The sequence below is a fragment of the Aedes albopictus genome, chromosome 2, assembly GCF_035046485.1.
Source record: "Aedes albopictus strain Foshan chromosome 2, AalbF5, whole genome shotgun sequence".
Classification (NCBI taxonomy): Eukaryota; Metazoa; Arthropoda; class Insecta; order Diptera; family Culicidae; genus Aedes; species Aedes albopictus.
In genome coordinates this window covers 354,274,053-354,300,884 of record NC_085137.1, presented here as the reverse complement: position 1 = coordinate 354,300,884, position 26,832 = coordinate 354,274,053, and the positions used below count along the sequence as shown (strand labels likewise).

The 26,832-nt window shown below is 41.4% G+C and overlaps 1 protein-coding gene across 2 annotated transcripts in view; it reads left to right on the top strand.

The window, feature by feature from the left end:
- LOC109416238 (protein qui-1) overlaps positions 1 to 26,832 on the top strand; it is a 378,767-nt gene that overhangs the window by 316,282 nt on the left and 35,653 nt on the right. For both annotated transcript variants that reach the window (XR_009997894.1, XM_062852727.1), the window contains exons 15-17: positions 6,035 to 6,146; positions 20,947 to 21,129; positions 21,294 to 21,389. Coding sequence is in view for 1 of the 2 variants with exons in the window: in XM_062852727.1 (XP_062708711.1) it covers positions 6,035 to 6,146; positions 20,947 to 21,129; positions 21,294 to 21,389 (391 nt within the window). In the remaining variant the exon portion in view is untranslated. The remainder of the gene's footprint in view (positions 1 to 6,034; positions 6,147 to 20,946; positions 21,130 to 21,293; positions 21,390 to 26,832) is intronic.

The window sequence follows — 26,832 nt, the reverse complement described above, 5'->3', positions numbered from 1 at the left end:
TCGAAAAGATCATCCTCAATAGAATGTTGCGGTTCACTGAGGGCGTAAATGGTCTTTCGAGCAACCAGTATGGCTTCCGGAAGGGGAGGTCCACCATAGACGCTATCTTGTCGATTACAAAAACCGCCGAGAAAGCACTCGAGCCTAAGAGGAGGGGAATTCGCTTCTGCGGGGTAGTGACTCTGGATGTAAGGAATGCATTTAATAGCGCCAGTTGGGCTGCTATTGCCGATGCGCTCTTGCGTCTGGGGATACCGGAGTACTTGTACAAGATTCTCGGAAGCTACTTCCAGAATCGCGTACTAGTATACGACACGGAGGTGGGTCGGAAGTGCTTTCACATAACCTCAGGAGTCCCGCAAGGTTCCATCCTGGGTCCGGTGTTATGGAATGTCATGTACGACGAGGTGTTGAGGTTAGAGTACCCAGTGGGAGTGGTGATTGTCGGATTTGCCGACGATATTACGCTCGAAGTCTACGGTGAAACGATCGAGGAGGTGAAGTTGACTACCGACCACTCGATCAAGGTTGTGGAGGCGTGGATGCGGTCCAGAAAACTGGAGCTGGCTCACCACAAGACAGAGGTGACGGTTGTTAACAACATGCAGTCGGCGCAGCAGACGGAGATCAGTGTAGGAGAGTGCACTATCCTGTCGAAGCGCTCTGTCAAGCACTTGGGCGTGATGATCGACGATAAGCTTACCTTCGGTAGCCACGTCGAATATGCCTGTAAAAGAGCCTCCACAGCTATTGCGGCACTGTCCCGGATGATGTCCAATAGCTCAGCGGTGTACGCCAGTAAGCGCAAGCTTCTGGCTAGTGTTGCTACGTCCATACTTAGGTATGGCGGCCCGGCGTGGGGTACCGCGCTAAGTACTGAATGCTACCGACGGAAGCTGGAAAGTACTTACAGGCTTATGTGTCTGAGGGTTGCAAGCGCGTACCGTACCGTGTCACACGACGCTCTCTGTGTCATTACTGGTATGGTGCCCATCAGCATTCTTATCAGTGAGGATATGGAGTGCTTCGAAATGCGCGGCACAAGAGGCATACGCAAGACTGTCAGGATGGCCTCTATGGTCAAATGGCAGCGCGCGTGGGACAGTTCCACCAAAGGAAGGTGGACCCATAGGTTGATACCGAGGGTAGATAGTTGGATTAATAGGCGCCATGGGCAAGTTACATTCCACCTGACACAGGTCCTTACAGGTCATGGTTGCTTCCGACAGTATCTACACCGGTTCGGGCATGCGGATTCTCCCGAATGCCCAGTGTGCAATGGTTTAGAGGAAACGGCGGAACACGTTTTGTTCGTGTGCCCGCGTTTTCGCACAATGCGTGACCGCATGCTTGCCACATGCGGGGAGGACACAACTCCGGACAACTTGGTCCAGAGAATGTGTAGGGATGAGATTAGCTGGAATGCCGTTTCAACGGCTATCACCCATATCGTCTGGGAGCTACAGAGGAGGTGGCGCGTGGACTCGGAGAATGGCTAGTCCAGATGCAATACAAGAGGTGGTCCAGGGGTTCGAAGTCGGCTTCGTAGGTCATACCGGTGCCCTGCGGTCGAGATCGACCCTTACAGCGATTAAGTGGCCGCGGAGAGGAAGTCCCGGTAGAGGTGCTGTCGTGGCGTCGGTCTACTGGGTTGGATCTGAGCCCGCGGTTGGAAAGGGGTCCCCGGCAAGGGTCGGGGTAGGTGAGACCCTGCTGTCTGCAACCTACGGATGCATCTGATAAGGCCTGAAGGGTAGTGATACCCTTGCCTTCAGCAGGTCAGATCGGGTTGTATGTGGGCATCAGTTCTTGATGTCCGCTCAGCAGTAGGGCGCGGGCGGGGTTGACCCTGCCCGCCTTCCGAGGACAAAGGGAGTGGCGAGGACCACTCGGGAAACTGGCTAAGCGCCAGCATGCTACCGTGGTGGACTCTCCAGAGCGAGTCATCGATGTTCGTTGCTGCTAGGCTACGGCAGCTAACCTTGAGGGTGCGATATGCACTAGCCCCTCTCTGAAGCAATACCTTTTTGGTGGTTCCGGAGAGACGTAGGGTTTGGCGACCATAGGAATGTGTTTTAGTGGGTCGAGGAGAGAGTAGTCCTGGCTTCTACCGGCATTGTAGAAGACGGCCTTAAACCCACACTACCCTAACCTTCCTGTTAGGGTGTCTGATGAGCAGATTTATCCCCCTATGGCTTAGAAGGAAAAAAAAAACGCCGTTTATCATACAAAATGGCCAAGTTTGGGATGCTATAACTTTGGTTTGCGCTGATGGATTGAGCCTATTTTTTGACATGGAACTACTAATATGCTGAATTTACGTATACGAAATACAAAAAGTTTTCGTTCACAGGTTTGGGTGTGGCAATGCGTTCAAAATGTGCAAAAGTGATCGGACAGCGGCACGCGTGTAATTTCGATAGATTTCGATTTCGATCGAAAAAAAAATCGATAGAAAAAAATTAAATTAATTTTCGTCAGAACAAAATAAAAGAAATCCCCGAAGAAGTTGCAATACAGTTATCAAGGCAAAAAGTCTCCTAGTAAACCAAAAATAAATAGAAAGTATTACCCAGAGGTCCTAGGTAAAAGGCCCACGGTAAAAATATTAGAAGGTGCTCCTCACAGAGGTGAGAGAAAAATTTACGCTGACCAAACAGCTTGTTGGAAATATGTCAAAGTTCCAAAAAAGAAGCTTTCAATGATATTGTAGTGATACTTTCCGTGAATTACTCCAGATACCCAGTGAAGTGAAGGTCTTGGTAAAACGCCTATCAAAAACTCTTGCTTGTATTTATACAGAGGTCACCGCAGTATTTCACAGAGGATCTTGCTAGGAAGCCGTCAAAACTTCCCACTAATGTTTTAGGAATTTCACTACGAATCTACTCAGCATTTCGAAGGATTTTGCCTGAGTATTTTTTAGAAATATACACCGCAATAAAAGTGTTAATCGTACTAAGCTCCGGCAAGTTGTTAAAACAAAATACAAGTCAGTGTCACAATCACATCTATATAGGAGAAACATAAAAAATACAACAGTTTCATTCTATTAAAAATTCCATTATTTAACTATAATGACCTGGTGCATTGAGTTGCAATTTATTTCCAAAAAGTGCTCCGCGAGCCAAAAGTTCTGCAAACTCCTGATCTGTTGACAAGTTGAAGGAATTTTTAAATAAGTTCTCAAATAGATTAAAGAAATTGTACAATTCTCACAGCAGTTGTCGACCGAATTTGCAGAAATCTGCGAAGATTCTCTAGATGTTTTTTTGATTCTCTCATCTCACAATTTGCCTAGAAAACCATTTTTATGCAATTGCTTGTTATATTTTGCTGTAGCTTATTCGCTTGTTCATGGAGTCATATACAAAAAGTCCAAAAACAGAAAAAAAAACAAAAAAATAGATACAACCTATTTATATAGATGGTCATACTGGTCCAGTTTACCTAGTGGCGAAGCTATGGATCGCCAATCCGGAGACGGCGAGTTCGATTCCCGTTCCGGTCGGAAAAATCTTCTCGACACCCTGGGCATAGTGTATCATTTTGATTGTCTCCCAATATACAAATTCATGCAATGGCAGGCAAAGAAAGCCCTTCAAATAATAACTGTGGAAGTGCTTAAAGAACACTAAGTTGACGCGAGGCAGGTCAAGTTCCAGTGGGGACGTACAACCATAAAGAAGAAGAAGAAAAAGAAGAAGAAGACGTCATACTTGAAATGACCTGGTGCATCGCATTGCATTTTTTTCCAAAAAGTGCTCCGCGAGCTTAAAGTTTTAAAAACCACTGTTATAATGAAAAAAATAAAGAATTTTCAAAGAAATTCCCAAATGGATATCTCAAAGAATCAATGAAATTGGATAATTCTCACTGGAGGTGCCGATGGATTTTTCAAAAAACTGCGTTATTTTTCGAAAGTTCTCTATTGTTTTTATTTCCGTAAGGACGACGAGAATATCTAAATCGAAGCTCAATTCGAACAATTTTTGCTGTCATAGCTCGATGTGATTTTGATGTGTTATTCAAAAAAATAAAGAATATCGAACCAATAACTCAAAAAGATATGATATCAGTTCTTGTTCTTTTCGAAATATCTGAAAATTTCCACGTAAGAACAAATTTAGCTCTTCTGCACGAAATGGAACACATACACCCATGGAGATGGCTCAATGTTAGTGAAATGCCATGTGCCCCTTTCCGAGCTGGGGAAACGAAAAACTTCATGTTCTTGTTGTCATGACATCCACAACAGTGAGCCGCAGTTGAGTGGTAAGCATCGCCGCTTGTGAAGCCTAAGGTCGTAGGTTCGATGCAGGGTGTTGGCATTTTTTTATTTTTTCAAGAAAAAGGTCAACAAATCTTGTCTGCTATTGTTCTGATCTTGTAATATCTTAACGAGCTATTATTGAACACTTCTCCATACTAGATTTTGATATTATTTCTAATGTTTTACCTCTTATCTCAATCAAACCAATATCAGTCTTTATTCTTCAGTAATTCAATTATTAACCTTCACATACCCGCCCCCGACAACTCATTTTGAAAATGCTGGCATTTCGTCAATTTTCATCCGATTTTTTTTTGAAGTCGCTCTTAATCGATCATAAATTGGTGTTAATTTATTACACTCAAGTGGTCATGTAATATCCGGAACTATTCCGGAGATATTCCGGATTGTACTGGGGTCAGGGTGTGTGGAAGGGGTATGTTTTGTCAAATGGCTAAAAGTGATTATTTCGTGTGTTAATGTGTTTGAGAGACTCCCGCAGAATCTATTTCAGGTGTTCCGGAGCGGCCATATCAGATTGATATGTCGCACGACATGTTTTGGATTAAAACCAGAAGTGTCCCCAATGAGGCCCCCGCGGAACCTGTCACGGTGATCCGGATGGGTCAACTTATTCAAATTTGATTATCGCAGTTGTGTTTTATTGTTCATAATGAAAATTCAGCTAAAAATCGATGGTTCAAACACAATAACACATGAAATAATCATTTAAAGCCATTTCGGCACCCTCCCTGACCCCAGTACAATCCGGAATATCTCCGAAATGGTTCCGGACTTGCACCAGTTTATGATCGATTGATGGGGACTTCAAAAAATTGGATTAAAACTCTCGGAATGCCAGCATATTGAAAATGAGATGTTGGGGGTCGGGTACGTGAAGGTTAATAACTGAATGTGTTATTCGTTAGATTTTCTCACCTACTCGGGTTTGCAAACAATTGAACTAGATTCTGGAAAACCATTGTTATGCAATTGTCCATGCTAACTTTTGGTAAAGTTCATTCTCTTCTTCATGGAGCCATCTACAAAAAGGTCGTAGAAAAAAAAAACAAACAAAAATTATGGAGCACTTTTTTATATAGATGGTCACATGAAGCAACTTCTTTCGACCTTCTTGTCTTTTTGACGTTGTGTCATTCAGTCTTTTGTCCCTGAGCTTACAGTCGGCGTAAAACAGACATTTAAAATTTATTTACGCAGCATTCACATATGTATTCAGAAAAATTTCAACCCCAACAAAATAATTTAATTAATTTCTTTTCACACCGTTTCTAATATTTAACTACATCAAAGAAATGCGAGCACGTGTCAATTAGCCTGCCGCGCCAAACAGCGCAACCTTATACACACTGCGCTCTTCACCTCCCTAGTCCAAACACCTTGCCCGTCTGCTGCAACCAGCTGGAAGTTTCCGGTTGTCTTGGAATCTAACTCTGATTTCATTACCGGTAATTTAATGAGCTCCGTCCTTGTTACCTACAGCCGTCAATTCATCAACAACATGTATTGTAGAGCTGCTTACAGAAGCTGGTTCGCACGACAAAAAAAAGTGTGAGACTGTGATGATGGGGATAACTTTTCTTTTAATTCTTGGAAAGAGCGCCGCAACCAACGGCTGCCGTTGTTAGTTGCTTACCTGGGATGATGGGTTATTTGCATTTGTCCCCCGGTATGTCTCATTTTACACGTCAATTACTTACTTTTCTGTCTATCTTCTCCATTTTGCTTCGAACAATACAGCGAACACATAGCTCCGGTGACGTGCTGTACGCTGGCACTGGATAATAAGTACCTTATCACCAGCAGTGAGGACTCCAGCATTATTGTGGCTCTGTTCGAGAGCGGGAAGGTGGTAAGTAGCCAAGCTTTCGACATTGTTTTGCACTTCCGGCGAGCAGATTGGGTTTACCTGGAACATCACCTGGCGATAGACAGTACAAGGCGGAGAAGGACTTGTATGTGAATGATGTCAGCCATGGAATGAGAGTGAGAGTTGATAAATGTGTAATAGATTTAGGTTTAGAATGACGTAACGTCGTCTTTTTCACAGAATATTGGTAACCTGAGCAGGAGAAAATAGCTGCTTTTTTTGTTTGTGTTAACGTGTATTTTAACTTAAATGCTAATTTTACACTAAAATAGCTGCTGAATAACAAACTCATGTATGGAAACCGAATACCTACAACCTGAATGAGGTATGAAGAAGCCCTGTATAAAAGGTAAAATACCTAAAATAATAACTGGTGTATATTCTGCGCATAACACGTGAATAATAATATCAGATATGGCAATACCTAAATAATAATCGGTGATTTTTCCATACAAAAAGCGATTTTTCCATAATTGAATAATACCTCAAGCAGTCCTCAACTCCAAACTAAAAACTCGTTGAGGTATTTTATCAATATCTACAAAATACCAAAACAAGCTATTTTCAATAACAGGGTAACCGACAAATACCTCGTCTTGGTATGATACCTGACTTTAATATGCTGCAGTTATGTGTCAGTTATTTGTTCCTGTTCGGGAAGATGGTGATGCATTTTTTTATATTTCACATGTTCATTATTTAATGGGTGAGCTCGTTCCATATTGTTAGTCGTATATATTATGGTTCTGGTATTAATATGTCAATAACTGGATCGTAAGCTTAGACTTAAATAAAAAAATGAACTATGGATGCATCCAAATCCAATAGTTTCTCAAATTAGTAATAACTTATCAATGCCTGTCGTATAATTATCAGCTTATCATCCATCAGCCTATTACCTGGAACACCCAACATACAGCGACATCCAAATCCATCTCGATGAATTTGGATACTCAATTATCGGCCGTTTGTCCGCGTGATGATTGAATAAACTGTAATTGGATCGATTATCCCTTCCGTGCAATTTGTTGATGGGGGTTGCGTACCGATTTAATTATGTATTGTTCGCTCCAATTAGATTATATGGTTGACGGAAATAAATGAGCTTACGCGCAGGATCGCGTAGAAGCAAATCGATGTCACAGTGATAACAGTAATACAAAGTTAATTGCTTTATTTTGTCTGGGAACAGTGGCAGCGTATTTATTGGTAAATAAATTAAACAGGCAATCCGGAATGTGTGGTAAAGTCTTATCCACATGTTCAAGCTACCTGTTACATATTGCTAGACAAATTCTCCCTTTCAAAAAAAAAAAAAATAATCGAATGATATCCTAAGATGGAGCATATTATATTATTTGTTTTGTTCCAATTGTTTTCTTTTGTGTTATTATTTGAACTACTCGCGCATTTTTAACAAAAAAACGGAAAGATCGGTGACGATTAGACGATTAGCTCTAGAAAGTATGAAGAGCATATCAGACAGGATCTACAAAGTTAATTCTTTGGAACAAGGCTTTTTCGTTCTTATTCAGGGTAAAACGTATTGTGATTTCGGGTGAAATTGATCACTTTTCACAGTTTTTGGGTTCTTATTTTTGAATAGTTATCGACATGGTCAAACTCAATGCTTTAAAACAAGTACGTACGACCACGGTTTTCATCAGTCAACGAGGTCGAAACTGCGTATCATTTTATTGCAATAAATATAATTTAAAGTAAAAAATCAGAAATTTTTGTTTCGGGGTGAAATTGATCAGTCAGTGAAATGCCTTTGTAAGTGATGAAAATATTTTTTCCATCCAAATTACCCACCCCACATTGCGAAAAGCTATGCAAAACTTTTACAAGTTTAGTAAGTTTTAAATTATTTAAACTTAAAGTTTAAGGACAAGGTATTTGGAGTACATGCTCAAAATTTCTAGAGCATCGTTTTTTTTAGAACCGTTGAACGAATTTGGATTAAAATGCATCACGCTGTTGACAACCACTGAACAATTAGCGTGATGCATTTTCATCCAAATCCGTTCAACGGTTCTAAAGAACGGTGCTCTAGAAATTTTGAGCTATGTACTCCAAACACCTTGTCCTTAATAAATCATAGGAAAACGCCTGAAAGTGTGCAATTTTCATACCAAATAAATCATTACTTCAGGAAAAGTACAATTTTATGCATAAATTTCAATATTTATAAAAATTTTGATGATGGAATCGGGTTTAGCGAATACTTGGCAGCTATAATCATTCATTCGAATATTTATTCCATGTGCGATACTGCTACGGTAAAAAAAATGAAAGTGTCTTTGAAGTTCGCCTAACACGCAATTTCGGAAAATAATTAGTTTAATACAGAAATATGTGACTAATAGGCTGTATAACATGTAAACTCATCATTCAACAACACTTGAGCCAGATGATGGTCATTTTCTACAAATTGTTTAAAGTTTAAAGCTTTATTTTTGACAAACAAAAAAGGCCCTCAAGTCGATCAATTTCACCCGAAATCACGGTAGTCTTTAATGTGACCTATTTTCTTGCAGACCGTTCTTCGCGTTATAGAAGAAGCCGTTCTTTATTGTGCTGCGTGCATGCGTTTGGTTTCGTTATACATTTGACCACTTCCGGCGGAGCACATGGAACCGGTTTCGGTACACTAAAGGTCTTCCAAAGTATGATCTATGATTTACATTTGACCGGTGGAACACCCATAATCGGTTGCGGAACAGTATCGGTAGTTTCTGATATTGTCTGAAAAAAAATCTTGCTAACCATTCATCAGGTTATCGAAAAATCCGCGATTTGATGTGTTGCATTACGGGTTTGATTCACTTTTATATTTGGCCATTTCCGGCGGAACACCCGAAACTGGTTCCGGATCACTCTGAGAATATTTTCCTACTTACTATGCATAAGGTTATAAAAAAAGACGCGGTTGGATATGTCGCATGCATGGGTTTAGTTCACTTTTATATTTGACCACTTCAGGCGGAACACCTGGAACCGGTTCCGGAGCACTACCGGTTCCGATATGTTCTGAGAATATTTTCCTGCTAACTGTTCATCAGGATATCAAAAAAGCCACTATTTGATATGTCGCATGTATGTTTTTGGTTGATTTTTATACTAGGCCACCTCCCCGGCGGGACACTAGAACCGGTTCCGTAACACAACCGGTTCAGATATGGTCTGAGACTATTTTCTTGCTTACTGTTCATCAGGTTATCAAGAAAGCAGCGGTTTGATATGCCGCACGCATGGGTTTAGTTCACTTTTATGTTTGGCCACTTCCGGCGGCTCACCCGGAACCGGTTCTGGGACACTATCGATTCAGATATGGTCTGAGACCATTTTCCTGCCTACCATTCATCAAGTTATTGAAAATGCCGAAATTTGATGTGTCGCATGGATGGGTTTGGAGCGTTTTCATATCTGGCTCACTTCCTGAGGTACCGATCCGGAACACCTAAATGGCCATAACTCCGGAACGGCTGGACCGATCCGAACCATTTTCAATAGGAAACAATCGGACCAGATTCCGCGTCGAACAAACCGTCGGTTATTAACTCTCTAATACCCAACCCCGCCTTTAGACGGGGTATAGTTTGAGCATTTTTGTATTTTTTGTTTTGTAGAAAATCATTTTTTTTATATTTTTGGCTGATATTTAGGACTGTTTTGTATATCTCAAAATGGTTTTTGTTGTATTTTAAAGCGTATTTACATTTTTTTTTCAAATCATTGAAAAATTGATGTATTAGTCACCTTTTAGAAGTCATTGTTTATTTTGTATTGAATCGCTACAATCAACATATTTTAAATTTTTGTCAAATCATTCTACCCTAGTTCAATAATTTAAGGGAATCGAATACACTCTATAATTATTTTCCTCAAAATTACACGGAAAATAAAATTTTCTTTGAAAAAAGTTTAAAATAAAAATATTTCAACAATAATCATAAAATCTCAAAATGTTTTCATTTCAAAAAATCCGTACCCCAAATAGGCCTTCAGGAAAAATGTAAAAGTATAGGGATGTTCGAAAATAAAAACAAGACAAATCCAAAACTGAAATTCACGAAATTGAGAATTAAAAAGAATCATCTTCCAGAACATTTGGAAAAATTTGGGTATTAGAGGGTTAAAATCGGTTGAGGTTTACTGCCAAAAAGTGATGTGAGTTTTTTTGTACACACACACACACACACACACACACACACACACACACACACACACACACACACACACACACACACACCTGGGCGTGATGGTCGACGACCGCTTAAACTTTAACGCGCACGTTGACTATGCCTGCGAAAAGGCGGCGAAGGCGGTTAACACAGTAGCGAGGATTATGCCAAACGCGGGCGGTCCAAGAAGCAGTAGGAGGCGCCTCTTGGCAAATGTTGCAACCTCAATACTTAGGTATGGAGTGCCAGCCTGGGCTCCGGCGCTAAAAACGAAGAGAAACCGTGGAAGGCTGGGCAGTGTGTTCCGGCTCATGGCTATGAGAGTCGCGAGTGCCTACAGAACAATCTCGTCGGAGGCTGTATGCGTTATCGCTGGGATGATGCCCATCTGCATCACCCTAGAGGAAGACGTCGAGTGCTATCGGCGGAGTAACGTAAGGAATGCGAGAGCAGCTGCTAGAATGGACTCGCTGGTGAAGTGGCAACAAGAGTGGGACAATGCGGCGAACGGAAGGTGGACCCACCGACTGATCCCAAATGTGTCGGCGTGGGTGAACAGGAAGCATGGGGAGGTGAACTTCCATCTGACGCAGTTTCTGTCCGGGCACGGCTGTTTCCGGAAGTACCTGTTTCGATTCGGTCACGCGTCTTCCCCTCTGTGTCCGGAGTGTGTGAACGTGGAGGAAACACCGGCGCACGTCGTCTTCGAATGCCCTAGGTTCTCGGAGATGCGCAGGGATATGCGCGGCCTGACAGTCGACAACATTGTCGAAGAAATGTGTCGCGACGAAGCTACGTGGAACGCTGTCGACAGAGCAGTAACGAGGATGCTGTCCGCGCTGCAAAGGAAGTGGCGCGAAGACCAGAGAGCGCCGGAACGCGATCGGAGTAGGCTTGATCCACCGCCGGGGACATGACTGAGTCGTCCGTTGCGTAGTACCGGTTTTTGGTCGTCGGAGCGCCGGTGAACCGGAAGTCTACCACCAACCGGAATCGCCGGGTCGACTTCGGCACCTTACTGGTCGGGATGAAAACATCGGTGTCGAGAGAACTTCCACCGTCGGGGTCTTTCTCTGTCGGAGTAGGCTAGGTCCGTCCACCGCCGGGGACTAGACCGAGTATATCGCGGAGAAGCACCGGAACTTGGTCGTCGGGGCGCCTGTGAACCGGAAGCCAGTCTCCAACCGGAATCGCAGGAGAGACCTCGGCACCTGTCCGGGAAGAAACGGTTTCGGAAGATGTTCCACTGCCGGGGAAGTCTTTGTCGGCGTAGGGTAGATCCACCGTCGGGGACTATCCGAGTCGTGCGCGAAAAACTGGAGTGCTAAAACGGCACCGTTCCTCGGAGAAACTCAGTATGATCCGAAGTACTTGCTGGTGGTATTAGAATAACAAATTTGGTGTGTGTTTGTGCTAACTGTGTCGCTGAATGGCGATAGGTTAGGTACGAACACGAGAACGACTAGAATAACAAATTTAATTTTAGAATAACAAATTTGGTGTATGTTTGTACTAACTGTGTCGCTGAATGGCGATAGGTTAGGTACGAAAACGAGAATGACTAGAATAACAAATTTAGAAGCGACAAAAAGTGCATGAGCACAATAGCAGAAGAGCGCATGAGCGCATTGCCCCCCCTGAAGCAGTCGCATATCAGTGGTACCAGGGGGATTGAGGCGTCAAGGTGTAGCAGAGTTTTTCCAATCGGTTTTCTCTGCTTGGGAGGTTGGGAGGAAAAAAAAAAAAAAAAAAAACACACACACACACACACACACACACACACACACACACACACACACACACACACACACACACACACACACACACACACACACACACACACACACACACACACACACACACACACACACACACACACACACACACACACACACACACACACACACACACACACACACACACACACACACACACGCCTGTGGGGCGCCTGTGAACCGGAAGTCACCCTCCAACCGGAATCGCAGGACCGACCTCGGCACCGATCTGGGAAGTATCGGTTCGGAAGATCTTCCATCGCCGGGGAACTCTTCGTCGGAGTAGGATAGATTCACCGCCGGGGACTATCTGAGTAATCAGCGCCCGTGGAAAACCACTGGTTCGGGTCGTTGGAGCGCCAGCGTACCGGAAGCCATCCTCCAACCGGAATCGCCGGACCGACTTCGACACCCTGCCAATCAACATCGAAGGAATACGCAACGCGAACAACGGTTTCGGGAGATATTCTACCGCCGGAGAACTCTCCGTCGGAGTAAGCTAGCTCCACCGCCGGGGACTACGCTGAGTCGCAAGAAACTACGTCGAATCAACCGGGTTCGAGTCGTCGGGGCGCCAGCGAACCGGAAGCCACCCTCCAACCGGAATCGCCGGACCGACCTCGGCACTCAACCGGTTCGCCCAGGAAAAGGTCAACGAACGCAGCGAGAAAGCCACCCGAAGTAGAATAGCCACCCTCCAACTGGCATTGCCGAACTGACCTCGGCATTCCACTGGTCAACTTGGAGAGCAGCAGCAGTATGTCAAAGCTCACGAGAGCGCAGCTGTTATGTTGGAGATAAAGTCAGCGATCTAGCGTGACTAGCTATGCCTGATAACAAGTGAAGTGCATGAGCACAGCCCCCCCGATATAGTCGCTTCTAGTGGAATCCGGGGGAAGCAGGCACTGTAGACCTTGGTGGAGGTTAGAGGCGTAGGGTTCAGAGTTCTCTTCTCTGTTCTGAGTCCCTCACGAACTGGCACGCGATGGACGAAATCGGTAGCACTGGTCATGCTTATCGAACGCGTGTCGGGAAGGCGTAAAGGCTTTATTACCAAGTAAAAACACACACACACACACACACACACACACACACACACACACACACACACACACACACACACACACACACACACACACACACACACACACACACACACACACACACACACACACACACACACACACACACACACATTGCTACGTCCATACTTACTAAGTATTACTTAGGTATGGCGGCCCGGCGTGGGGCACCGCGCTAAGTACTAAATGCTACCGACGGAAGCTGGAAAGTACTTACAGGCTTATGTGCCTGAGGGTTGCGAGCGCGTACCGTACCGTGTCACACGACGCTCTCTGCGTCATTACTGGTAAGGTGCCTAGCAGCATTCTTGTCAGTGAGGACATGGAGTGCTTCGAAATGCGCGGCACAAGAGGCATACGCAGGACTGCCAGGATGGCCTCTATCGTCAAATGGCAGCGCGCGTGGGACAGTTCCACCAAAGGAAGGTGGACCCATAGGTTGATACCGAGGGTAGATAGTTGGATTAATAGGTGCCATGGGGAAGTTACATTCCACCTGACACAGGTCCTTACAGGTCATGGTTGCTTCCGACAGTATCTACACCGTTTCTGGCATGCGGATTCTCCCGAATGCCCAGTGTGCAATGGTTTAGAGGAAACAGCGGAACACGTTTTGTTCGTGTGCCCGCGTTTTCGCACAATGCGTGACCGCATGCTTGCCACATGCGGGGAGGACACAACTCCGGACAACTTGGTCCAGAGGATGTGTAGGGATGAGTTTGGCTGGAACCCCATTTCAACGGCTATTACCCACATCGTCTGGGAGCTACAGAGGAGGTGGCGCGTGGACTCGGAGAATGGCTAGTCCAGATGCAGTACAAGAGGTGGTCCAGGGGTTCGGAGTCGGCTTCGTACACTGAAAATATATTTTGTTTCATTGTACAAAATCGCTCGTCATGTTTACAAATGCCGTTCGTTGTTTTCTGCAACGAAAAGCTTCGTAATGTGCATGAGTTCGTTTCGTACAAAATTGCTCCGACAAGTTTTTGTGTCTCTTTTTTTGTCGGAATTACATAAATCATGCTTAAAAAAATACCACACGTTCGTCCACTTAGATATCACACGCTTCGATTCACGTATCTTCTGATTGGTACCTACCAGTGCTAGCCACCCATCTGTGGGCGCTTGTTGAAGCCGTTCGAATACAACCAGAACGCTTTCTACTTTGGTTCTGTTTATAAATAACTTTTACTTCCAACCAAGAGCATGTTTCCTTTCCTCTTCTCGCATACGCACCGTCATATGCTCATGAAAACATGTTGCTTTGCTTCTCTGCGATCCAATCAATCGTCAGTGATGACTGCAAAGCTTAGTTGCATTCTACGAAACGAAATTTTCTTTTTACGCATGGTTAGTAAAAAACGTTTGACATTTGTTTATTTTGTTTTATTTTGCAAAGTAGGAGCTAAAATCTACGAATGAACAAGTTTAGCGTCTGTCGGATTCGTGAATTCGTACATGATACAACTCTATTTGTACTGTTTCAGCATGGTGGTACGAATGGACCGTACATTATACGCAAATTGCTTTTAATTTACGAAAACTAGTTTTACGAAGCATATTCGTTGAGCTTTTACGAAAGAATATTCTGAGTGTAGGTCATACCGGTGCCCTGCGGTCGAGATCGACCCTTACAGCGATTAAGTGGCCGCGGAGAGGAAGTCCCGGTAGCGGTGTTGTCGTGGCGTCGGTCTACTGGGTTGGATTCGAGCCTGCGATTGGAAAGGGGTCCCCGGCAAGGGTCGGGGCAGTTGGAGACCCTGCTGTCAGCAACCTTCTGGTGCAGCTGATAGGGCCTGAAGGGTAGTGATACCCTTGCCTTCAGCAGGTCAGATCGGGTTGCACGTGGGCATCAGTTCTTGATGTCCGCTCAGCAGTAGGGCGTGAGCGGGGTTGACCCTGCCCGCCTTCCGAGGACAAAGGGAGTGGCGAGGACCACTCGGGAAACTGGCTAAGCGCCAGCATGCTACCGTGATGGACTCTCCAAAGCGAGTCATCGATGTTCGTTGCTGCAGGCTACGCAGCTAACCTTGTGGGTGAGATGTGCACTAGCCCCTCTCTGAAGCAATACCTTCTTGGTGGTTCCGGAGAGACGTAGGGTTTGGCGACCATAGGAATGGTTTAGTGGGTACGAGGAGAGAGTAGTCCTGGCTTTTACTTTTGTTGTAGAAGACGGCCTCAGTTAGGGTGTCTGTTGAGCAGATTATCCCCCTATGGTTTAGAAGGGAAAAAAAAATACACACACTTATTTCTGAATTGCCTGTTCGGTACTTTTTTGACGAGATTATAACAGCAGTACGATCTCGGTAGTTTCGGTAATCGATTTTACTGAGGCTCAGTAAAACAACTGTCAAAATCGTATGGAAAAGGTAAACAATGCATTTTTGCTGAACGAGTTCGGTGCTCAGCAGTTTTAATCTCGTCAAAAAATTACCGAACTCGGTAATCAAAATTAAGTGTGCACACACACAGACATCACCTCAATTCGTCGAGCTGAGTCGATTGATATATGTGACTCGACCCTCCGGGCCTCCTATCAAAATGTTATTTTTGGAGTGAACATATAGCCTTTCCAGTACACTTGGTGTACGAGAAAGGCAAAAATCTGTATCACTATCATAAAAATGTGAATCCCATTCATTACCCAGATGGAAAACCTGTATCCCTTGCAAAAATAACAACCTCTCACGGTGTGTTGAAACACGATTATTATCGCACTTTCATGAACCTTAAATATTTTTTCGTTATAAGTCAGCCTTAGCTGTGTAGATTAAGATTCTGGAGGTTAAAAAATCTTTCATCGGGGAAAATGAAAATAAATTCGATTTTAGTATTTTACCACTTTTCTCATATAATATGGTGTATCACGCAAATCTGATGAACCTAAACTACGCTACAAAAAGTCCCCTTTCTAATAATAAATTTGAAACCATTTAGAGAGAAACGAATGCAAAAGTCTTTACAACGAGCTTAAATTTGTTTGGCGTTCGTTTCATGTGTCCAGCCCACTGCAGTCTGCCGAAAGTCATAAATCATAAAACTCTTCATTCCTTCCATATGTCTGGTACATAAGTATTCGTAATGGAGGTAAACAAATACCTCCCATTAGTGCGACTCATACATTTGAGGAAGCACCATACACCTGTGACTTATACCATTTGCAGAACATATTCTTCATGTGCTAATTTGCCTGAAATGGCGGGTATTAGTTGCACATACTTTGCATGTCAAACAAAATCCACATGGTTATTTGCCAAAAAGTATGAGTCGACTATACTGAGCGAGTGTGACGTATTTGTAAAAGTTCTTCCTCTGATCTGTTGAGGACTTTTGTCCATACAGAATCTTAAAATTTTTAAAGACTGTGGATTTTGTTCAGTGAATAGTCTCACCGCAGTTATCTCTTTGTTACTTATAAAATGATACCTTTAGGATTAAATGGGCTGTTGAGTCTCAAATACTAACATAATTCATAAGATTGGCGTTGTCATATTATGTTAATGTGTTCAAAAATGATTATTCAACATTAGGTTTAAAATAAGGTACACCGGGGTAAGATGAAACAGCGTGTTAACATGATATTATATAGTCATGATGAGCAATTTGAATGTCATAACGATTTGTTTTAATCAAACAATCTTTTGTTCAAGGAAAATTATACAAATTTTATTTAAATCTTTTTCAAAACATCACAAGTATTTATTAAGAATTTACCCTACCGAATGCAACGCATGCTTAATATATGTCAATGTGAATGACATCTTATAGTTTAAGCATAAAATATATTGGAAACAAATAAATTTGCAAGTAACCTGAAAAATTTCAATAATAGTAGTCTCGTGCAGTGATTTTTTTTCTATGTTCGTCTGGGTTATCAAGCATTTTTTTTATAAAACACTTTGGTCTTGATAAAAACTTCATGCATTTTAATGGTTTCAATATTATGATTGCATAAAATAAAGTTTCTTTTTCTCAAGTAAAATTCATTTCTTTTTTGCAAAGTGAGTTTGACAACTGATTCAGTATGGGGAGAAATGTCACTTGTTCTTGGAAAGCGTGATAAGAACGAAATGAAAAAGGAATAGTGATTAAAACGACTAGTCAGAAAACTCAAAGACCACTGCACTGTACTTACAAAGTGGAAACTATCCATTAGAGTTGAATTACAAAAGTTACCCGTATACTCGATACCTTCCAACCATTTTCCATGTATTATATTATAACTATTAAGCAATTAAAATGTATCAATACCATCCATTGATTCTGAAATGAAGCACAGAAGAACTAATAACAGTTCTTAAAAAGTTGTATTGAAATCTCAAATTGCGTCAATATTGCCTCACTTTGCGCATCACTGTTTGTTGTTGTTTTTATACTTTCTAATATTTCCAAAACATTGATGTTTTCTTAATCTTGTTCTACATTTTCAATTTTTATTTTATCTGTAAATTTAATTAATTTTTTTCTCAGCATAAACAACAATGTAACATGAGCATATCTAAAACTAAGTAAAAAGAAAATCGAGTTAAGTACTGTTTCTTCAATTCCATTAAGATTTTGCAATCTTTGGCATATACGTAGTTCGACCTCAACTGTTAGGTCATCTTCAGTGTCTAGTATTTAATCCGATTTTCTTTTTACGTACATGTATTCCACTAACACTGTCCGGCACTCTTTACAACAAGACGTAAGTTCTTCGTCAAAGGGCTGTTAGAACCATCTGACATTTGGAGAACAACACCTAGTAGGGAATCGCGCCACTTGGGCGGTGGCTTCTATATTCGTCTGTTTTCCACTATAACTCAGTCAAATTTGAACCAATTGGCACAACTTTTGGAATGTGGTGAGATAGATATAGTATCTACCCGTGTACAACATTTCAAGTCAATTGGTTCAATATTGACTAAGTTATAGTGGGAAACAGACGAATATAGAAGCCACCGCCCAAGTAGCGCGATACCCTACGGTAGTGCAGTTCATTCGAAATGTCGAACCGTGCTGGGTTAATGCTATTAATCAAACGATGGCGATCACTCACAATAGTGGTACGTCATCTTGATATACATAGCTATAATAAAACTTATCAGGGGCATATGTCACAATAGATCAAAAAAACTGGTCGCAGTGATGGAAATACCCGACACGGAATAAAAAGTAAAAAAAAACACGCCCAGGTTATATTAAAATTATATTTAAAACTGTTTCAACCAAACATTGATTGATTTCACTGTAAAAAAATGATTACATATGCTTAGTTTAAAGTACGTTTATCAAGGGCGTGTGCCGAAAGAGTAATTAAAAGCTATTTTCAAAGGGCTGATTTCTTCACTTCGGATTAACCGGTAAACCAGGCTTACCCATATAGTTAAACCTGGTTTAACGCTTAAGCCAGGGTGAAGAAATCGGCCCAATGTGTCCAACATGCGAATAAAAGTATTCATAGGATGAATTTTCACTTGTTAGTAAAACATCGAGCCATGTAAAATCAGAGCACAGTATACTTAACCTTCCGTAACTCGCGCGGTTGACTACCTGCATTAGCACCGCACTAATGCTGAGTACAAAAAGCGAGATTTTTTCAACGTGTTGTACAAAATACAACAGCGCGATCGCTCGAGGGTTAATAGTTCTTATTATATTCGAAGAGTTATCAGTATTTCTGCTTAACTTGCTCAAAAATAACTTAATTGGACATTACATAAATTTTAAAATTTAGCGTTATTAAGTCCCCATATTTGTTTAATGATTTATGACTTTCGGCAGACTGCAATGGGCTGGACACATGAAACGAACGCCAAACAAATTTAAGCTCGTTGTAAAGACTTTTGCATTCGTTTCTCTCTAAATGATTTCAAATTTATTATTAGAAAGGGGACTTTTTGTAGCGTAGTTTAGGTTCATCAGATTTGCGTGATACACCATATTATATGAGAAAAGTGGTAAAATACTAAAATCGAATTTATTTTTATTTTCCCCGATGAAAGATTTTTTAACCTCCAGAATCTTAATCTACACAGCTCGGGCTGACTTATAACGAAAAAATATTTTAGGTTCATGAAAGTGCGATAATAATCGTGTTTCAACACACCGTGCCTCTCTAGATCAAAAATCTGAATTTCACTTAAAATGTAATCAGTACTGACGCTCAAAAATCTGTAGATAAATCTGTATTTATGGCATCCCTGCCATTCATAGACCCCATTCTCCGTAAACAGTGCATTGATTGAGCTGAATTTTTCATGTAACTCCAACTCGTTAACATCATTAATTTTAAGTATACGTTGAAATAGGAATTTGAAATAGCTTTCTCTTATTTAATTATTTTACTAGATATTTTTTTATATTTTTCTTGAAAATTTGCAAAACATATAGTGATAGTCCTATTTACTCATCAATATATTGATTTCCATCAACCTGACGCAAAATTTTTCTGCAGATGCAAGACCCGATATTCTGATAAATATGTTTTATCTGCCCCCTCAAAATGCAAAATCCGGCTAAAAATGTTTGAAGGGGGGAGATAAAAAGTCAAAATCAAATTTGTATCAGCCTAAATATATTATATTCAGCTTTATACTCATGCAATAACATTGCAAATTGGTTGGCTGCAACGCAAGATATTTGACTTTTAGTAAATTTCACATTTTTCAAATTGTGAACTTGATTTTCAGGTTTTACTCAAAAACTAATCAACTTACCTATTTTATTATCATCAAAAATTTTGGTTGTTGATAGCAGTTCACGTCTTTCATTTTATTTTGTGAACAATTGTAATCTATTTCGTCTCAACCTGAGACGAGACTCGCGAAGACGGTCTTCTTTTTCTCCACTTTGTTATAATTTTCTTCTTCCTATCTGTGTTGACATTATGTTTTGGGCTGGTGGTTCAAACACGTACGTGACCACATCACCTCACATGCAGTGTGACTGAATCCCATTCACGCACAAAATCATGTTGAGGTGAAATTTTGCATCGCCAACAATCGCCAAGCAAAGTAATCATTGGAATATTTTGTTTTCAATTTATTTTTGACAGTACCAGGAGAAGAAATTGCTGCTCGGAGTGAATTTTGGCTTCAGAATTTATCTCGGATAGCAATACTTTACTCGTTTTAGGTAACGTAATCAAACGGGCTACAACTGACAGCTCAGTTGGGCTGCACTTGATGTTGCTTTTTTTCCTCTTCGCGAGTCTCGTCTCAGGTCTCAACTACTCGAAATACACTGCCCATGTTCGCATAGTCGACGTGACTACCATTGCCAAAGTCAGCATGCACAATTAAATAAAATTAAATTAAATTAAATATCTAACGCATGTTCATTTGTCTGACCAGTTTTATTAAGTAGAGTGCAAGATTCAACCGTTAGTTAGATAATAACTTGGAAAAAATCTTGAACTTCGTACTGTTCATTGTCATAAATGCAAATGTGTGTTGAAAACTACAGTGGCGCTTACGTTGACTATGCAAATATGGGCAGTAACACGGCGATATATCTTTGTAAACTACAGACTACATCAACAACGTCCCACAGAGTCCTAAATTGAATTGATCCGCATCCATTTAACTGCATTTTCGCCATTATCGCTGGGTCGCGCAAAATGCATTAAATGATTAAAAATTCCATTTTTGCTCGATGGAAGTGCAGAATAAATTGTATTCATTATATGCAAAATGGTAATTGCTGCGAAAAACACCCATCAACACACTACATGCATTCTCCACTTAACTATTTATAGATCACAAAAATAGACCACCACCGAGGCCCGGTCACGGCCATCCACGTCGCCATGCCCAGCGAGGTGCTGGTCTCGTCCAGCCACGACGGAACCGTATGCCTCTGGTCCCTGGACAATTTCACCCTGCTGAACTGCATCCAGTTGCCCCATCCGGTGCTGAACTTTCAAATTTCCTGTGATTCGGTAAGAAAAAGAAAGACAGAAATTGAGTAAATTTTGATTACCTTTCTGCGCGAATCTGACCTACAAAGAAAGCAAAAAGATAAAAATTGACTAACTTTTCTCGAGAATTCCTCCCACCACCGTACCGCACCGCACCGCTGAACCGTGTCCGTATTTCGTTTCAGATTTTCCTGCTGGCGTACTGCGAGGACAATGGTCTCTACCTGCGGGCGCTCGCCACCGGGACCGAGCTGCACGCTTTAAAAGGGCACAAATCGAAGGTAAGCTCCTTACAAGCAATCTAATCCCGTAAACGGAAATTACACCGCCCTGAGGGGAGGGGCAGCCTGGAATAAGGATGCTGTGAGTGACGGCAGGATAGACTGGAAGATGGGACCGGGCCATAATAGAAAAGTCAAACGTGAATGTTGTTGGGGATCTTTTGTCGCGCTGTCCATAATGCTGCTGGAATCAGACGACGACGTGACGCTGTTACATTATTATCAAGTAAATTTGCTTAAGCTTTCAACTTCGGAACGAGTCTTTTCCAATGGCTTCTTATTAAAGAGGAGTCTAATGAATGAACTGTTCTAGCTAAAAAGCGTCTGCTTAATGAAGTTAACGCTAAAAAGATCGAATGATTTCTAATTATAGAAAGTTCATGTAGTTTTTGGTTATTAGCTTAAACATTATGATACCGATTCTGTCACATTCGCCCGAAAACCATTCGCCCGAATGACAAACGCCCGAAGGACAAACGCCCGAGTTCCAATCGCCCGAAAAGACCATTCGCCCGAAAGACCATTCACCCGAAAGTCATGCGCCAATTCCATGCAATTTCTTAGGACCAGTTTTTTTTTTTGGTTTGATGAAAGTTTAAGGACAGGCCCATGGTGTACTTAGTATCTGACCAATCGCAAGAACAGCTGGACTAGCGCCAATAATAATCATATCAGCTTAGTTTGAAAGAACGGCCTATGTTTTGAAGAAGGACTAATGGCTTTTGAAAATATTACATAACTACGTTTCGTTAAAGTGAACAATAATTGATAAAAATTGGAACGTGTGAGCTAATTCAGCATTCTTATTTGAGCAAGCTGTTCTTTTGAAATTATGTTTGGCATCCAGAAGTTGTAAAAACGTAAAACGTCAAGGTTCCCCATAACAGAATAACTTAAAAGAACAGCTCATGATTGCAAGAAGGGCAAATTTCTGGTAACAAATGACATAAAATTGAATTTAATTTCCTTGAAGGTGAAACAAGAAAGATAAGCCTATTAACAAAAGAAGGGACAATTCTAATCAATGTTTCCACAGCTATATTGCCGAAAATGTTTGTAACAGTATAAGTCAGACTGTGTTCAAAGAAAGCAAAAACCTCTGATGAAAATGCTTGCAGAAACTTTTAGTTGATAATAGCGTTCAGCCATACGCGTGGACGACGACTAAACTGATTTCAGAAAAGTGTTCTAGATTATTATGATTTTCGGGCGAATGGTCTTTCGGCCGAATGGTCTTTTCGGGCGAATGGTCTTTTCGGGCGAATGACTTTCGGGCGTTTGTTACATTCGGGTGTTTGTCATTCGGGCATTTGGAATTCGGGCGAATGGTTTTCGGGCGAATGTGACAGAACCCCATTTTGCACACTGTGCTTCTGTCCTGCTTATAGCAACCGGATTTATAGCGAATACCATTTGCAGAGCAGGTCCGGATTAAGGATTATGGGGGCCCGGGCCAGAACAGATGTGGAGGGCCCAAGGAGCGATGAGAGAATTTTTTTTTTCTTGTTTTTGAACTGTATTTGAGCAATATGAAAAATGAAGTTGATGCGTTGATAATAGCAGAATAGCAGAATATGAAAAGTGAAGTTGATGTGTAACAACCAAAAATGGATTTTGTGGGGCCCCTAAAATATGTCCCCCCCCCCCCCCTTAGAACCGGCGCTGTGCATACATACATACATTTATTTGTTCAACATCATTAAGACAAGACATAATCAACAATAGTACGCCACAATACTCGGTTTGTGGCTGCCGCTCTCCATCCTCGGTCGCGCCCAATGCTCGCCAAGTCACGCTCCACCTGGTCCGCCCATCGTGCTCTCTGCGCTCCACGCCTTCTTGTGCCAACCGGATCCGTTGCAAACACCAGCTTTGCAGGGTTGTTGTCCGGCATTCTTGCAACATGCCCTGCCCAACGTATCCTTCCGGCTTTGGCCACCTTCTGGATGCTGGGTTCGCCGTAAAGTGCAGCGAGCTCCTGGTTCATTCTTCTTCGCCACACACCGTTCTCCTGCACACCGCCGAAGATCGTTCTTAGCACGCGTCGCTCGAAAACTCCGCTGTGCACTAGCTTGTAAATAATTCGTCTTTTTCACTCGGTACTGTATTTCAAGTACCGTTTCAAATGACTGGAAGTAGCGAACAGTGGTCCGACTCTGGTTCTGACTACTAATTTTTAAAAAATATGGTTTTCCAGTTAAAAATGGACGGAATTCTAAAATATCAAATGACATTAACCGGTATAAAAATCTGTTTGACGAAAAAACGACAACTACCTATTTCGAATCCATGATAAAGATCCAATAAGGATCAAAACGTTGAAGAAAGAAATCAAAACGTATTTTTTTATTTTTACGAGAAGACTGATACGCCGAAAAGATGCCAAGAGTACTTATCGATATTGATATATTTAATGCTTTAAAACAAGTACGACCATGGTTTTCATCAGTCAATGAGTTTAAAAATTGTACTCCAAATCATTTTATTACAATAAATATCATTTGAAATAAAAATTCAAAAAAAATTGATGTCGGGGTGACATTGATCAGTCAGTGACATGTTTTTGTAGGTGCTGATTTTTTTCCTCCTAAATTAACCACCCCGAAATGCAGAAGGCTATGCAAAATTTTGTTTTGAAGTTTAATTAATCTTGAGAAAACGCCTGAAAGTATTCAATTTCCATACTAAATATGATATAACTTCCGAAAAGTACAATTTTATGCATAAATTTCAATGTTTTTAGAACTGTTGATGACGAAATCAAGTTTAGCGAATACTTTGCAGCTAGAAACATTCTTTCGAATATTCGTTATATTAGAGATACAGCTACGGTAACAAAAGCTTGAAAGTGTCTTTGTAAATCGCCTGGCAGGCAGTTTCGGAAAATATTGAATTTTATACAGAAACATGTGACTAATTGGCTGTAAACAAATAAACTCATCATTCAATAACTCTTGAGCCAGATGATGAACATTTTTTACAAGTTGTTTTAAGTTTAAATCGTTATTTTTAACAAATAAAATGGCCCTCTCGTCGATCAATTAAACCCCACTGATCAATTTCACCCGAAATTACGGTAGGGGAACAAAGCCCAAAATGCCAAGATGGGGTAAAAGGGCCCAACTCATAAAATCATTCCTGAATGGGACTTGATCATTACTATAGGTGAATGGTGTCAAGATATGTTTGCATCGAACATTCTTCTAGAAGCTAGGCCACCAAACCCTCGAAAATTCTTTTGATTTCCCAATGAAAATTGGCAACTTCCGGTTTTTCGTGCTTGCAATTAAGGTTTTCTGGTGATTTTTTTACCAGCCAAGTGTTTCCAACGAAATTGAGGCACCCATGGAGACACATGGTTGTTGATGTCTACGCTTTCCATGTTAGGGGTCATTCAAACATTACGATCATCGTTTTGCGGGGAGGGGGGTAACACTCCATTTATTGAGTATACGAAAAAGCGGGACAGAGGGGGGAAAAGGAGTCGGAAATGCCCGAAAACTGATGGACGTAATTTTTGAATGTTTTCATGAAGTGGCATCTTAACCCATGGCAGATGGTCGTTTTGCACCACTTCCGTTTCACGAATCAGTTTTTAAAATCGCTAAAAATCGATGAAAATGCAATAGTTTGGTGAATAGTTTTGCTGAAGTATCGAGCAAATATTGTCTAGTTGCTGTTACCACTTTGAAAGCCTAACAAATGAGGCTAATTATCATTGAAAACGATGAAAGTTTGAAAAATGGCATTTTACCCCACTTGACCCTACCTGCAGGTCCGAGCATGGTTCAATCAACGTAGATCACCATCGATCTTACTAGCATTGTTTACCGACATGGTTCTTCATCGCAGTTTTCTCCCATAATAGGCACGAATTCCACTGATGTTTTGCCTTCGTTTTCCAACACACATATTGTTTCAGTCGTTCTTTCATAAGTTAAGCAAGAATTCTAGCAAGGCATTTCTAGAAAATTCTCCAGGATTACCTCCAAGGATACCGCAAAAATTCCAGAATTGAGCTCATAGCCCATAGCACAAGGGGTTTAATCAGTGCCCTAAAAATGGCACTGTAAAACGCAAAAGCGTAAAGAAAGCCTTTAGCTATTGGAAGTAGCCTGTGTTGTCATGCAACTTTCAATATGGCATGGAAAGGCATGTCATCGAAAGCATCCTCAATATGCAAGAAATCACCCAAGCAAAAACTACGTTTGAGCGAGTGCTTTCTTGGGAGGCATGTTAGTTCGTTCATATGAATAGGCATCCCGAGCAGAAGAAAATAACAAACGAATAACATATCAAGGTATGTATTTATCTTTAATACCACCATACCTTGATATGCCCTTCATTAGGTGGTAAAGAGAGGCAAAATAACAAAAACTAATACCAAAATTTTGTATAAATAACACCTAGAAAATAACAAGTCTTGTTATTTCAATAATGAAGGCATACCTAAAATTTCAAGTGCTGTATTTGTTATCCCAAAGTCATTGAATAACAAACTAATAACATTTATTGCTATTAAATGTTACATTTGTTCGATGACTTCAAGATGTAATAACAAATCTTGTTCTTCGGTTATTTTCACTGCTAAACCAACAAATACTACATCAATACCAAACTCTGCTCAAATACCTCCAACTGTTATTGTGATGTTCTCATAACATTTCGTAGAATAATGCAGCAATAACAATTTTAGGTGTTAGAGCACATGTTGCTCTTCGCATGGTATTTGTAAGGTATGCCCTTCTGCTCGGGATGTTAGCCAGACGAACATCACAGATGTGATAATCGATAATGCGTTTCAAGCATTTCAGAAAGAACGAGGTAACCAGGTAGATCTGAAACACATTCCTTCTTTACACAACGCACGCACATTTTCGGAATAAAAATATAGTGTAACTTTACGCCATGAAAATACCCAATGGAAAACTACAAGAGTTTAAAATATGTATGAAATACTAAAATTCCTCTGGAGAAAAATAGGACAAAATCCCAGTTTCTCCTGTAGATTTGAAGTAAGCAGAGCTTTTTAATGCTCACCAAATCGATTCTATAGCTACGCTACAATCCTCGGGACAGAAGCTAGTGATTCGTAGCTATACAAAAGACTGGTTTATTCGAAGATATTTTGAGCTTCAACCGATCAGAGTTCATTTTAGGGATACCTCTTGCGGCCCGCACAGACCACAGAGGACAAGCTTAGTTCAAAACAATAGTTACGGTATACCACAACGTTTTAGTAACAAAACCTCAATGGAACTCTCTTGGGGTAGCAATGGAACCGAGATATCCATAAAATGTAATCGAAACCAATTAGTACAGATTCCCTTGAGCAGGGACGCCTGCATACGCAAATTTTGCGAAGGGACACTCAAAAGTGCAAAGTAGGTTAAATGGAGACTCTTCATCTGACACATGCCAATCAGTAAACTCATGACAAATT